Source organism: Sesamum indicum, linkage group LG16 (genome assembly GCF_000512975.1).
Source record: "Sesamum indicum cultivar Zhongzhi No. 13 linkage group LG16, S_indicum_v1.0, whole genome shotgun sequence".
Lineage (NCBI taxonomy): Eukaryota > Viridiplantae > Streptophyta > Magnoliopsida > Lamiales > Pedaliaceae > Sesamum > Sesamum indicum.
This window is the reverse complement of record NC_026160.1, coordinates 3479255-3493270: the sequence shown is the minus strand read 5'-3', so window position 1 is coordinate 3493270 and position 14016 is coordinate 3479255. Positions and strand designations below refer to the sequence as shown.

The 14016-nt window shown below is 34.8% G+C and overlaps 1 protein-coding gene across 1 annotated transcript; it reads right to left on the bottom strand.

Moving 5' to 3' along the window:
• On the bottom strand, window positions 3245-14009 carry LOC105178669 (DExH-box ATP-dependent RNA helicase DExH6). The gene is made up of 14 exons (XM_011102198.2): window positions 13686-14009; window positions 11866-11956; window positions 11467-11770; window positions 11279-11353; window positions 10881-10925; window positions 9147-9237; window positions 8989-9047; window positions 7759-7917; window positions 7043-7095; window positions 6727-6760; window positions 6524-6613; window positions 5436-6440; window positions 4219-5304; window positions 3245-4102 (listed from the first exon to the last, which is right to left on the bottom strand). Exons 1-14 carry the CDS (start codon window positions 13828-13830, stop codon window positions 3608-3610), a joined length of 3732 nt encoding a protein of 1243 aa, XP_011100500.1. The 5' UTR covers window positions 13831-14009; the 3' UTR covers window positions 3245-3607.

The window sequence follows — 14016 nt, the reverse complement described above, 5'->3', positions numbered from 1 at the left end:
CCCCCACACAAAAAAATAAAAAAAATAAAAAATAATAATAATATTTTACCATTAGCTTTTGGATAAAATAATATAGGAAAAAAATATTTTACACTATATAAAGAAAAAATGCAAGAAAAATGTTTGAAAAGATGTATATCATATGGTTTCTATATATGTATAAATCAACTGTTTCATAAGCTCCATGTACACTATTAAAAAATGATTTAATAGTAATAAAAAAATTAACGTCGAGCTAATTTATATTATTTATTTATTAATAAATTTAGAACCAAATGTTACTTGCTAACAGATTTAGAAACAAATTATTTAAATAAATGTTAAATAGTGTAAATTAGCAACAAAAATTTTACTAGTTAATTAATAACTCGATGCTGATTTTAGCATCAATTTTTTCGTAACTATTGAGCCGTATTTCTTGTAGTGGTATACGAATTATAGAAGCATGCATATATATAATTATTTATTTATCTATTTATTTATTTTCCACGTTCTTGTGGAGTGTTTCTGATTTAAAAAACAGATAAATGTTAAATTGGGTAGTGTTTAAAAAAAAATACTTCAAAAATAAGTTTAACTGATTAAAGGGCGTCGTTTTGTCCACATGTATTAAAAAGATACTATTTTTGCTTGATATTTGCACTTGTCCTTTGTTAATAATAAATTATTTTTCTCAAAAAATAATATGTTTTATTTCAATTGTTATATTTCATATTTATTTTATGAATATTTATAGATTATATTATTAAAATATTGAATAATAATAAAAAATTGAACGTTTAATTAAGTAATATAATTTTGTAATCATACACAATAAAATGAACATGTATGATTGGCCAAAAAAATATTTTTTTTTATTAATTAATCACAACAGTTTATTTTATATTTTTATGATATATGGATAATATCAGATAATGTAGCAATTAAAACATAAAAGTTTTAAAATATTAAATATGTGAAAGCATACATTTTGTTATTGTTAAATTTTTGAAAAATTCTAATATCAACATAAAAGTGCTTTTTTTGGCAATTTCAAAACTAGAAATTAACAATCCAAACACCTCAAAAGTATTTTTTCGAAATCAAGAGTTGAAAAACGCTTTTCAAAAGCTCTCACAATCACTCTCTTATATTCACTTACATATGCATTTTGTCTCTTTAAATTAAGGTAAATTACACGACCCACTCAGCTTGAGATAAATTTAAATTATACAAATATCCCATATTCTTTGTAAAATTATAAGTACATTCGTCGAAATTGTAGTTGTAATTACAAATACCACACCTATTCAGAGCAAAAATTTACAAGTACATCCCTGCAACTGTAATTGTAATGAGAAGTACTATCCCTATTCAGGGATAAAGTTCTATAAGTACACGCCAAAGGTAGAACATATCAACACCCGTTGTTCCGGGACACAGTTTTACAAATTTACCCTTTGATGTAAACTGTATCGATATATCCTCAACAGATACATTATACTTATAATTTTATAAAAAGTAAAAAACATTCGTGTAATTTATTTAACTTTAACGAGTAGAAACTTATGTAATTAAATATATATAGTTTGTAGGGTATATTATATTAACATTTCTTGAAACTAGATTATTATAAATACATCTTTTTTTTTTTGTAAAATTACAGCTACATTCCCTTAAGGGTATTAGTGTAATATTTTTTGATGGGGTGTTTTTGTAAACTTTGTCTTTAAAAAAAATCATAGTTAAAATTTTCAACTGTATTCTTAAAGAGTGCTTATACATTGTTCTCACCGATTTCTGGCCCTGATGGATGGGCAATTCTCCTTCAGGGCTGGCTCATTTATGACACTGAGACATAGCTTCATTTTATGGCTTGCGATCCTACAACGCTTATCTACTCTCGACAAGCCTTGGCATCAAATTGATGATCTATCTGGTGTGCTCTGTGGCCAATAGGAATTGGAAACCCAGACTATCTTTTTTTCAGTTATCCATATGCTAAGCAGTGGCAGAATAAACATATGTTCAACTCCGCCAACAGACTTCTCTTACCAGCACTTGTCTGCTTCATTTGGCATGAACGTAATTGCAGACGCTTCCAAGGGACAGCCACCAGTGAGGATCTCGAATTATAAGTGCTGTTTGTACACTATTTTGTTTTAATGAAATTTACATTTCCCGCAAAAGGAATTTAAAATCATGTAAAAATTAAAATGTCGAATCGTGTTAAAATTTTAAGAATTAAAAAAAATCATATAATAAAATGGCTAAATATTTTATTTGAAATTTTATAAATTCTTTAAAGAAAAAATTACCAAAGGGCTCGTTAGAGTTTATGAGTCCTCAAACATCTGATAATATGTTTTGAGAAAAGTTATACCATTTAGGCAAACGCCCTTTTAAAAAAGTGGAAAAATAAATTTATTTTAACTTTTTTTATTAGCTCACGTTAAAATGTGGTTATTATTAGTATTACTATTATAATTTACCATTAACAAAAAAAAGAGCACATATATATGTGTATATATATATATATATATGAATTGATTGTTGATAAATTAGGCCTATCTTACCATTCACATCCTAGTAATTATTCACATATGGACTAATTTTATGGTCCCCCTCTCCCATCCACAGTTGGATAAAAATAGAATAGCAGAAGTGGTCAATATCATTCCACAAAATTAATTTATTTTACCATTTTCATTTTAATTAAATACAAATAAAAACTGCAAAGCAAATGTTTGAAACTCTTTCATCTAAAATTTGTATTTTCAATCAAAATAAACATCACAAATTGGAATAGAAAGAGTATGTGATTCAGATCATATTACTGCCAACACTGTAAAGAAATCAAGTCCATCTCAAGCCCCATGAACCATGGCCTACTGACTACTTTGGGACTTCAGAGTGTTAATTGTCATGCTCTGTGCTAATGCTATTCAACAACACTAGAGTCTTGTTCTCAAAGCAGATATAGCAATTCTTTGTCTCAAAATGTTGAATATGCCATATACATAATTGCATCACTACTTCAGATTACTACCGGTATAGTCAGTTCATGTATGATTCGTACCCATAATCTCAGCGGGAACTTAGCCGTAACCCTTAATCTTGAAGAACAAGACAATATTTTACATGGATGGGCAATTTCAAAGATCGAACATACCTGCTCTATATCTTTACTCGGTATATCAATGCGTAAGGATCATAGTGCTCACGTGCATGACAAAACGTAAAAGCAAGTAGTGAACTAAGTGTATAGTTTTCAGTTGAAACTGAACCCATTTTACTGAAATGAAATGAAGTTAATGAACAGCAGATGTGGTGTTCAGATTGACTAAATAGATCCTGATAAACTATGTATGCAGTGGAGTAACATCACTGCCCCCTATGTATCATAGTAGCGCTAAAGACCAAATAAGGATCTAAATTCATAACATGACGAGATCAACTATAACATGCAAAGACAGTCTACACTTTCGGCAAAAAAATTAAGCCTCGTCACTGTAAAATACATGGCTAAATTCTGCATACCTTGACGTAACTCTACGTGTTTCCTACCATTTCTTGGTGCCCTATGGAAGAACCCACCTTCAGTCAGAAGCCCATCTGGTTCCACACGTCATTTGAGTCCATTTCCACGTTGGCGCTTAGAGAAGTTTCCATTTGGAGTGCTCGTTTCGTGCATGGGGGATCCATGTGCAGTTACAGTTGCACTTTGTGATGCAGTTACAGTGGCACTTTGTGATCCGGGCTTCTGATCTTGACTCATGCCGACTGTAGGAACAGGAGCTTGTCTGTGATGGTGAGATGTGTTGTTCGGGCGAGTGATCACATTAGTTGGTGGTGCTCTACCTCTTTGATGTTCTAAAGCCAAGACCTGAAGCCTGTGGCGTATCAGTGACTTGAGATAGTTTTTAGATGGCTGATCTACAACCATTTTGTTCCCGTTATTAGCCTGCTGACTAATGTTGGCAGCACTAACCATTGTAGCAAGCGAGTCAACGGGTTCAGATGGCAACGGAATCCCGGACATACCATCGTACGATAGGATACAGGCAATTGCATGGAGAGAAGCCGCAAGATGTTTCGGGAGAACTCTCTGTGGATTTGTTACCTGCAAAAACAGACAAATAGTCAAGAAATTGTTTTATAAATCACAAAAAGTGCGTCTGAAGATTCCTTGCCAACAAAGCAGAGTTTTAGTGAGAGTTGCAAGAATATAATAATTACTTTGAAGAAAATTGCAGCAGAAAGTCTCTCCCTCAGGCAGTAGATTTGAGCAACATCAAGAGCTGTGGACTCAAAGGGAAGCCAACGATCAACAAAGACTTTAACAATATTTTCGGGCGAGGACATAATTTTCTCACCACGTTGGAGGTTGGACAATTTATAACTCTCTGTTTTATCTTCATCACTACCGTCATCAGCATCACCATCTTCATACTCACTTTCATCACTATCATCATTATTTTCACTTGCTGGAGCCACTACAATATCCGTTGCCAACAACAACAATGGGAGTGCACCTATAAGACTACAGTTTCTAACATAAAGTCCCCCATCTCCACGGGTTATCTCATCAAATACAATCAAAGGTTCAAAACTATGTTTCTTATTTGATAGCTTGGCATTGGTTGAATATGTGTGCAGCCTGACCTTATTTCCATCTACAGTCTCTACAAGGGACCCCTTACCATGTGGAATCACTCTCCCGACCATTGGATACAGACCAGCAACAACCACAGCATGGAGTATGCCTGGATCGTGTGCATTCAGGCTACAACGAGATGCATTTTCTGGTATAAAACCATTCCTCTTTAGTTCAGCCTCCAGTTGCTTTCGCATCGCTGATAGCATCCGCATCGTGCCTGAAGATAAGAAGTACTGAGAACAAAAACGGGCTTCTTCACCTTTTTCCTTTGCCGCTCTCCAACACTCGAAGGCAGCTATTATAGCTAACTGGTGGCCGTTTCCACCATATAATGAAGCCAGCTCTGCTTTCGCAGCTTGGGCTCTCTTCTTTTCATTAGGCTGCATGGGTAAAATGAATGGATTTTTATGGTCAGAAGCACAAGCTAAAGTCAGCGCCGGATCGAGACAGTTCAACAATATTGCAAGAAATAGCATCTTGCTTGTTAGTGGATGAACAGGCAGAGACCCAAGCTTCTCTCCAAGTTCCGTAAGTTTCTCATCGAGCGTCAGTGCCCCGATATCTTGAAGAACGATGATCGCATTACGTATTGTCTCATAAACAGGTGGGTCCAACGTCTTCTGCAAAAATTCTCCAATGTTGCAAGATGGATCAATGAGCTTGACCTGTAGAGGGAAACAAAAGCAGCATTACAGGATTTGGAAAAAATTAGAGCAGTGATTTATTGGAGAAACTACATGGAATCTGATCGTGAACTAATATTTTCTAGTCCCGGAAACATGGATGAGTTGCATACCTGCAAACATAGCTCTTCTATCGGCATCCTCTTAATCTCAGGAACTTGGAAATCTGGCAGTGAAGCAGCCCGAAGTTTTGAATAAAGATGATAACAAATACCTGGTTGGCACCGTCCAGCACGACCTTCTCTTTGCTTTGCACTTGCTTTTGAAATCCAAGAAGAATGAAGAGTTGACACATTGTTATATGGGTCATAACTTTTCTCTTTCATTCGTCCACTGTCTATAACATACACAACATCATCGATCGTAACAGAAGTCTCAGCAATATTAGTTGAAAGAACAATTTTACGGCATCGAGGAGGAGGGCGCTTGAAAACTTTCTTTTGCTCCTGTAACGGGACCATAGAATGAAGAGGAATAATTAGAAACTTAGATGGATCCTTGAAGAAAGGATTAGCTAGTAATCTCTCTCTTGTTCTATTTATATCATCCCAACCCGGAAGGAAAACAAGAACAGCTTCATTCTTCGAGTCATTACATATTCTCTTCAGTAGTTGTTCAATAAGCACACAATCAATTAGTTGAGGGTCAACATTTGACAGGTATTTATCAAGTAAGTTTTGCTCCTCGACAGAGGACGTAACCGTTTTCCCCATTCGCTTTTTAATAACTTCAGCAGCTTCCGCATGATTGGCTTGTTCAGCGTAATCAAAAGCAGTCTTTCCTGCACCACATCGTAAATGGCAGTCTACACCAAGCGAGAGAAGCATGCAAATATCGCCAACTCTTCCTTTACCAGCAAATACCATCAGTGGTGTTATTCCAGTTTTAGAGTGCTGGTAATTGAAAACCTTTGGATCTCCTTTAGAAGATATTAACTCAAGAAGAGGATCAAACTCATCATTTGATAAAGCCAAGTCAATAGCCTCATCAAGAGCAACTTGGCTTTCCTCAGTTAAGAAAGAACCATTGATGACCTCATCATGTTTCTTCCATGTAAGGTTATTCTTCTCATTTGATCTGACCATAGATAGCACATCCTCCAAGTAGAAAGTTTTTACCTGAAAATCTAGTGTATTAGAAATGGCATATTAAGTCAATAAGGGAGCTATCAGCACCATATAAATGGGAAGAAGGAACTCACAGGATAAGTAAAGCCTGGTACTTGAATGACTGGGCAGCCACCAAAATACTGTGAAAATCTCTCTGCATCAATCGTGGCACTCATTAATACCTGTTCAAGTTGAAATGTCCATCAAACTTAAGAGTCCAAGAAACATCTGAAAATATTGGAAGGTATATAAAAATGGCAGATTTTTGACCTAATAATGTTAGGACGATACTAACCAGACGCAAATGAGGATATGAAGGAAGCATGTCTCTGGAGAGAACAGTAATGGAATTAGCAGTAATACTAGATGTAGTAATCAAAATGTAGATATCACATACAAATTACATATTATATAATAAATATGCAGACAAATTATCAGCTAGATGCATATTAAAAGATCACATTTAAATGCTTTAAAAACATTGGTTAATAAACAAGGTCAGTCATTGCTACATAAGGTTGATACAAAGATAAATCACAAGAACCTCATTGCGCGAAAAAGTACAAGTTTGTGATCCACATAACCAGAAAATTTCATCATAAGCACCGCACCTGATTATCGCAAGCATGAAATCAGAGAAGCGATCCCTTTCATGAATTTCATCCTAATAGTCAAAACAAGTTTGTCAGGTACAGACTCTGTTGGGAAAAGATATAAGAAATATATGGGCTGAATAGATTGGGTAAGCCTTTTTCACCTTGAAAAGAAGTACAAAACATGAATAGACACAGCAAAAACAAGTACACAATTACAAGAACTTTCAGAAAGTATTGAGTCCAACACACAGATGTCAAAACACAAAAAGGAGCACACCAAAGAAATAAGCAAGCAAGAATATCCCTTTTTCTTTTATCAGAGATGAAAGCAGTCAAGAGCTGTCACCTCACTAGCATACAACCAAGAAAAGTTCTTCAAAATAGTCTGATCATATTGAGACGCACTAAAGAAATAAGCAGGCTACAATGTCTCCTTTTCTTTTCATCACCAACCAAGCTTCTCATCCTAGTAGTTTATAGGTGACCGAAATTCTTTGAACAAAACTGAGCTCAACTAACAGCAACAAAAATCAAAGTACAATATGCAGCCACTGCCAGAATTGAAGCCAAAATGAAAATGTTTTAAGGCGACAAAGCTGTCATAGAGAGTCAATAGGAAAAAGAAATGGTTTGATTCCCATTTAACATATAGTAACGAACAATCACCAGATAGCAGATACTAAATGAAATTGTTGAAGTCATATATAAATGTGCGAGAAAGAGAATAATACCACAATTATGTGGGTTATGTCAGAGCCAACATTTAGCGTCTTTTTTGGAGCCTTTTTCTTCTTTTGACCACTTCCTCTATTAACCAGAACTCTCAACAAAACCCCATTGGTACAGAAGACAAGAGATGAATGCCTCCCGCCTTTGCTCTCAAGCCGAATCTAGCATTTTCAATAAAGCAGATAAAGTCATTATAAAACGGCAACTAGTATATGATACCAGTGATAAATATAGCACTGGTCATCCTGATGCATATAGGGTCACATTTGCCATATTCACCACTATCATCTTCCTGAATCAACTAGCGTATTTCCTGATGTCAGGTAAAGACGCTTATGCTCTTTAGTATCTACTAATTAGAAAGAAAGTTAGTTTTATCCTATATACTACCCCAAAGCTGAAGATTCTTGGATTGACGGCCACGACAGTAAATAAAGTATTATAATCAAGCATATATTTGTTTTGCAATCATAAGGACTGGACCTCCTTAAGCATTAAGCCTTCAGCTAGAATATTGAACTACTGCAGCACCTGTACATAGGACATGTCTAACTACTTTTGAACTGTCAGATGCATTGTTAGCTCATCCAACTTAGTTTAACAATGTAAGCCGCAATAACGCAAAAGCCACTGCTAACCACAAAAACCAAGAACTGCAACTAAATATTTTGACAGACTATTTGCCATATTCGGAAGATCCAATCCTATCAAACTTCAAGTGAAATCAGTTTGTCAAAACATCTGGTCAGATATTATCATCAGAAATTGACTAAGATCCAAACATGTAGTGCACCTGGGTCCAATCCAGAAATATAGAAGACAATTGTGGGAATATCCCTTTCTCTTGTTGATGTTATATCAATTTTATTCAGAAGCTTACTGGGAGTCACCTATTATCATTTATCACATGGCAGGCTCCTGCTGCACTATGTACTGTTAAAATAAAACACTTACGCATATTACATGATTGGTACATGTGAAGATGCTGTACACAGGGCAAAAGTTCAGTTTTATTGTGCCTCTTAAGTAGGTCATAAAATTTAACTGGTCATTCTGGAGATTTGTAGGAGGAAGACTCCTACATCTGGAGCTTTATAGTACTACAGAATACATGTTTTCAATGATATTAGATTTATTTCAAAACAAGATAGAAGACCTAGAAATGTCAGAAATTAAGAGTTGCCGGACAATCTTTAGAGGTGACTACCACTTTAAAATTTGTTCAGTAGTACCTTATATCCAACAGAATCCCCAATATCTTCACCTCTCTCTGAAGCAATTCTTTCAGCCACTGCATTGGGAAATAGACATGCACTCACATTAAAAAATCAACAAACAAGATGAAACAAGTATAAATCCACGTATCCAAAACATAGACAGGTTACACCACCTGATGTGGCAGATATTCGACGTGGTTGAGTACAGACTATTTTGCATGTCTCTCCTTTACTCCATGCATGATCCAGAAGAAACTGTGGGACCTGAATTATTCAATTGAAGATAAAATCCAGATGTAACCTTTAAAGAAACATGATTAAACTAAAAGATATGATGCAGCAATTCAGATGCGGATAAGCCACAAAACTTTCCGATGGGTTCAAGGTAAGATATTACCACATGGCTTTCCAGAAATCTTACAATATAAGAATTATCACCAAGAAAATATTTCTTTCAAAACACGATCTAAAACTATTGTATATTGTTGAACATAAAATAATTATACAAAATAAACAATTACTTACAAGATTATTTAATTTTTCTATGGTTGGATAACCCAATTTTAGAAATGGGTCACTAAAATATATTCAAGTCTCAAAAGCAACAAATAAAATTTTCAATTGCAATGTTCTTTCCTAGTTGACTAGAGTTGGAACTTGGAACTTGGAACCTGGAAATAAAGCAACAACTCTATCTTCAGCTAAATCATCTAGGACCATGGATTGAATTATTCTGTTTTATCAATCACTAGGACCAAGAAAGTCAAATCAATTTCATATCCAATGCAGTGCTTCTGCTTGACCCGATAGACACACAACACAAGAGAATCATTTATAGTTATGATTCCATTTCAGACAGGAAAAGGGCTTCAGGGACATTGTTAGAGTGCATAAGAGGAATTTTATTGTAAAAAACATATGATACTTCTCTTATGAGTATCCTCGCATGATCTCAAACACAGTTTCCCTTTGAAAAATTCTATAACCTAATAAAAGGTTTATACTTAGTCCCAGTTTGCACTCTCTCTTATTCTACGTCCAAACGAGTTCAATAAATTTCATGCACTCAACTAATTTTATCACTTAACCTTGAATTAACATATAGAGACTAATGCCTTATTTGTTTTCATTTTCATTATTCTCATTTTCGATCTGCTTGACAACATGAAAACATTTTTTATTTTACATGTTTTCACTGAATACTTTTACCATCTTCTCACCTCAATCACTATTTAAAAAATATTCTTCTAATAATGCATTGATAAGATATGACCATCAACCGTAAATCAATGAGAAAATAAAACTATCAGTTTCATTCAAACAAAAGTGCAATGATTCAATACCAAAGAACAACATCATCAACTACCAAAAGCATTTTCTATACATCTTTCCACTCAAAAACTGAAAAATCAGCATACATAGGATTTGGTTCTGCATGTATAATAATCAACAGACACATAGACACAACAGATAAAGAAAAAAATCAAGAAAACAATAAACCACCAAATTATAGTATGACTGGCACTAGTAGTTGATAAACCATTGTCTTTTTGGTGACAGAATAAGACATAAAAGAAGAAAACAGCAAAGAGCGGAGAAAATAGTCACCTGTGTTGTTTTCCCACATCCAGTTTCACCACATATGAGCACAACCTGTTTTGGCAAGATAAAACAAGCATGAATTATAACAAATAAACAAAGTGAGGTATTCAATTTCAGATTACACCATGGCAATATAACACCCAACAGAAAGGAAGGAAAAAAGAAAAAAAAAAAAAAAAGATGAGCTAAATCAGTCTGCTGAAACGACAGGTTATCAAGCTTATAAGTGAAGTAAAAAACAAGTCTTTCTTCTCTAGTTTTAGGAGTCTTTTATCAAAAGATATAAGAGCGGAGAAAATAGTCACCTGTGTTGTTTTCCCACATCCAGTTTCACCACATATGAGCACAACCTGTTTTGGCAAGATAAAACAAGCATGAAACATAACAAATAAACAAAGTGAGGTATTCAATTTCAGATTACACCATGGCAATATAACACCCAACAGAAAGGAAGGAAAAAGAAAAAAAAAAAAAAAAAGATGAGCTAAATCAGTCTGCTGAAACGACAGGTTATCAAGCTTATAAGTGAAGTAAAAAACAAGTCTTTCTTCTCTAGTTTTAGGAGTCTTTTATCAAAAGATATCCAACTATTTCATTGTTTTGAACTTGATAGTTATAATCATGGGATTTATGATCGGAATTCAGACTTCATAGCAATGCAAATACAACATCTGTCTATAATGCAAAACTACATGTGGGCAACCTGATTAGACTCTATCGTGGATGTAATAGCATCCTTGAAAGATGAAATTGGAAGCTTGGACCTCTGCGATGTGATCTGCGTAATGTGGCCATAATTACTCGTTATAATTGTCACAGTTAAAACATGACGCACATATATGTAATAAGAGTACGAAAAGACTGGATTCCGAAATGAAAAGAGGCAATAACCTGTTTTAAGTTTGCGTCCCTCTCTATTCTGGAAGCAAGTGATTCTACCTTTTTTTCAATTTCAGGCTTGGTCATTACCGGTCTCCAGAACATATCATCTTTCCTTGGTCCTACTTTATCATTCCCACTACTTTCTCCAAGTTTATTCTCAGTCATGTCCACATCCTCAGGGGGATACTGAGAAAACAAATCTTGTAAAGCAGCCTTTGCTTCTTCAGAAAATTTAAAAGAACTTCCCTTCCCTTTTCCTGAACCTACTTGCTTTTGGATCTTATAAACAGACACACAACGTTGCTTCCCCCGCCTACAAGATGTCATTAATTAGGGGGAGAAAAAAAGTGCAGCTCATATAATTGAAGAGGACTAGTTCATATTAACTTCATCCTACTCATAGCTTACCCAGAGCTTTTTGATTTCATGCCCATTTTCCTGCATATCACATGCACTACTGCTCGATCATAATTTGACAGGTTTTCTTCAAATTTGTACACTGCAAAATGAAAATATTTGCAGATAAATCCTACTCCCTCATAAGATGTTACATTATGCATATAGTTTTGTGCATCTATAAAGTTCATGGAAACACCAGAAACTGGCTTGTAGAGCATTACCCAAAAGAAAAACTGGTAGTTTTCTTAAGTATCTATTATAGAAGGCTTCATGCATAATTTTCAACTTCAGTTTTGGACTAATGATATCAAAAGTATTTTTAAGCCATTATCCAACCACACAAACTATGCTCTTAATTTCTTGCAGGCTACTGAAAGTCTTTACTAAAAACTATTAGTTGGTTAGAGATTACAGTAATGCATTAATGGCAAGAATAACAGATAAAAATCATTGCACAGCCAGCATGATATTCATGTTCAATTAAAACCAACCATCTCCATACCCACCATGTTTTAGATACGAATGGTTCCAACCCCTTCAACTTACCATGTTTAAATAATGTTACAACCCCCTCCACATCTAGATTTAACATGAATACTACTCCTATCATTTTCTACCAGAGCATCTGATTGCCCTCATGTAAGGTGTCTGAACCATCTCAGTTGGTCTTGAAAAGTGGCGTACATGGAAAACCAAACAGAGTGCAGTAATAGCTGAACTATTCTAATCCGAATGAGCATTACTGCATGAGACAGTAGATGCTCATATAAAGTTGCCATACAAAGCCTCGGAAAATTATTGGAAAATAAAATCTACAGGTGGTCGTAAAAAGGTCTCCCACCATAACTCCAATCACAGGCAGTATCCAGACAAGATGACAAGCTGCCCATGTTCAGAGTATTCATCACTGAAATTAGACCAAAACAGACAGTAACAACTGGGTACGCCAGGTGCCTTGTAAACAAAATTCAGAATATGAAATTTCAGTATGGAGCAACTCCTCAATGGATCAAGCATTTTCGGAATGGAAACAACTAGATGGATACAAGCGCTACCATGCCAATGAACATTTAGCATACTAACCAAAAGCTTAGACTCTCCACAAATATAATGTTGGATATTTGTGTATATTCGTAAACCCACATTGCAGCTATATATATATGCATGATAAATTTCAAATGGAAAGGGTTGAAATATGGAGACGAGTAATGAATTGATGAAGAAAACATATTTCATAAGTAAAACAGGATGACTTACAAAGATGTAGATAATTCCTAAGGGAAAGACAATTAAAATAAACGGTTAAATTCCCATTTCATATTTGAGTATTGTTCTTCATCAATGGGAAAATATTGAGGACGCTGATCCTCAACTAATAAGGAATGGGCAGCGGTCACATTAATAATCAAAGTCAACATGAATCAAAAAACAAAGATTAGAGAACATAGTGTTTGCAACGTGCAAAAAACTTTTAAGGCATAGGTCGATCAACAGCGGCAGAAGTATAGACAAACTTATAAGAATACAAATAGCTCCTAATAGCTCGAGCAATGAAGAACTGAGTTAAAACATTAGAAAACAGCACAAGAACTCAACTTCAATACACATAACATCATCCAACTAAATACAACATATTCCATCAGACAAAAAAGAGAACGAAAAAACCCACATTTTCTTCCACTTCTTTCACCATGAAAGATTCAACCTTTCAACATATCACTGACAAAGAATGTCCCCTATGTTTTCGTCTCTTTAACGAAAAAAGAATAGCAACAATAACAATAACAATCTTCTTCCCTTCTAAAAAATTAGACTGTTTTTTCACTCACCCTCATCTTTGGAAGCCTGAAACTGCTCAAGAATCTGAGAAATTCGAATGCGGGTGGCTTCAGCAACTCTTGGAAAATTCGGTTCTTGTTCCCCCTTCTTCTGCTTCTTCTTCCCTGCCCCCTTAACAGATGAACCCGGACCCATTTTTTTTAAATTAATTTTTTCCTCTTCAATTTCTTCTTGTGGGTGGGAATTGAAGATTAAACTGTTCTTCCCCGATTTCTGATAAAGGGATTTCTCAGTCGAATTTAAAGAAGAAGGCTGGAAGAGATTGAAGAGAGGAAAGATTTTGGAATGAGAGTCTTCCCTTCTTCTCCCTTTCTTCTTTCT

Excerpts from the sequence above, each read along its gene's own strand:
- LOC105178669 (XM_011102198.2), bottom strand. The coding sequence starts at position 13,830 with ATGGGTCCGGGTTCATCTGTTAAGGGGGCAGGGAAGAAGAAGCAGAAG. Across the intron at positions 9,048-9,146 it reads TCGAATATCTGCCACATCAG|TGGCTGAAAGAATTGCTTCA; the intron begins GTGGTGTAACCT and ends TTCCCAATGCAG. Across the intron at positions 6,761-7,042 it reads TTCATGCTTGCGATAATCAG|AGACATGCTTCCTTCATATC; the intron begins GTGCGGTGCTTA and ends TGTTCTCTCCAG.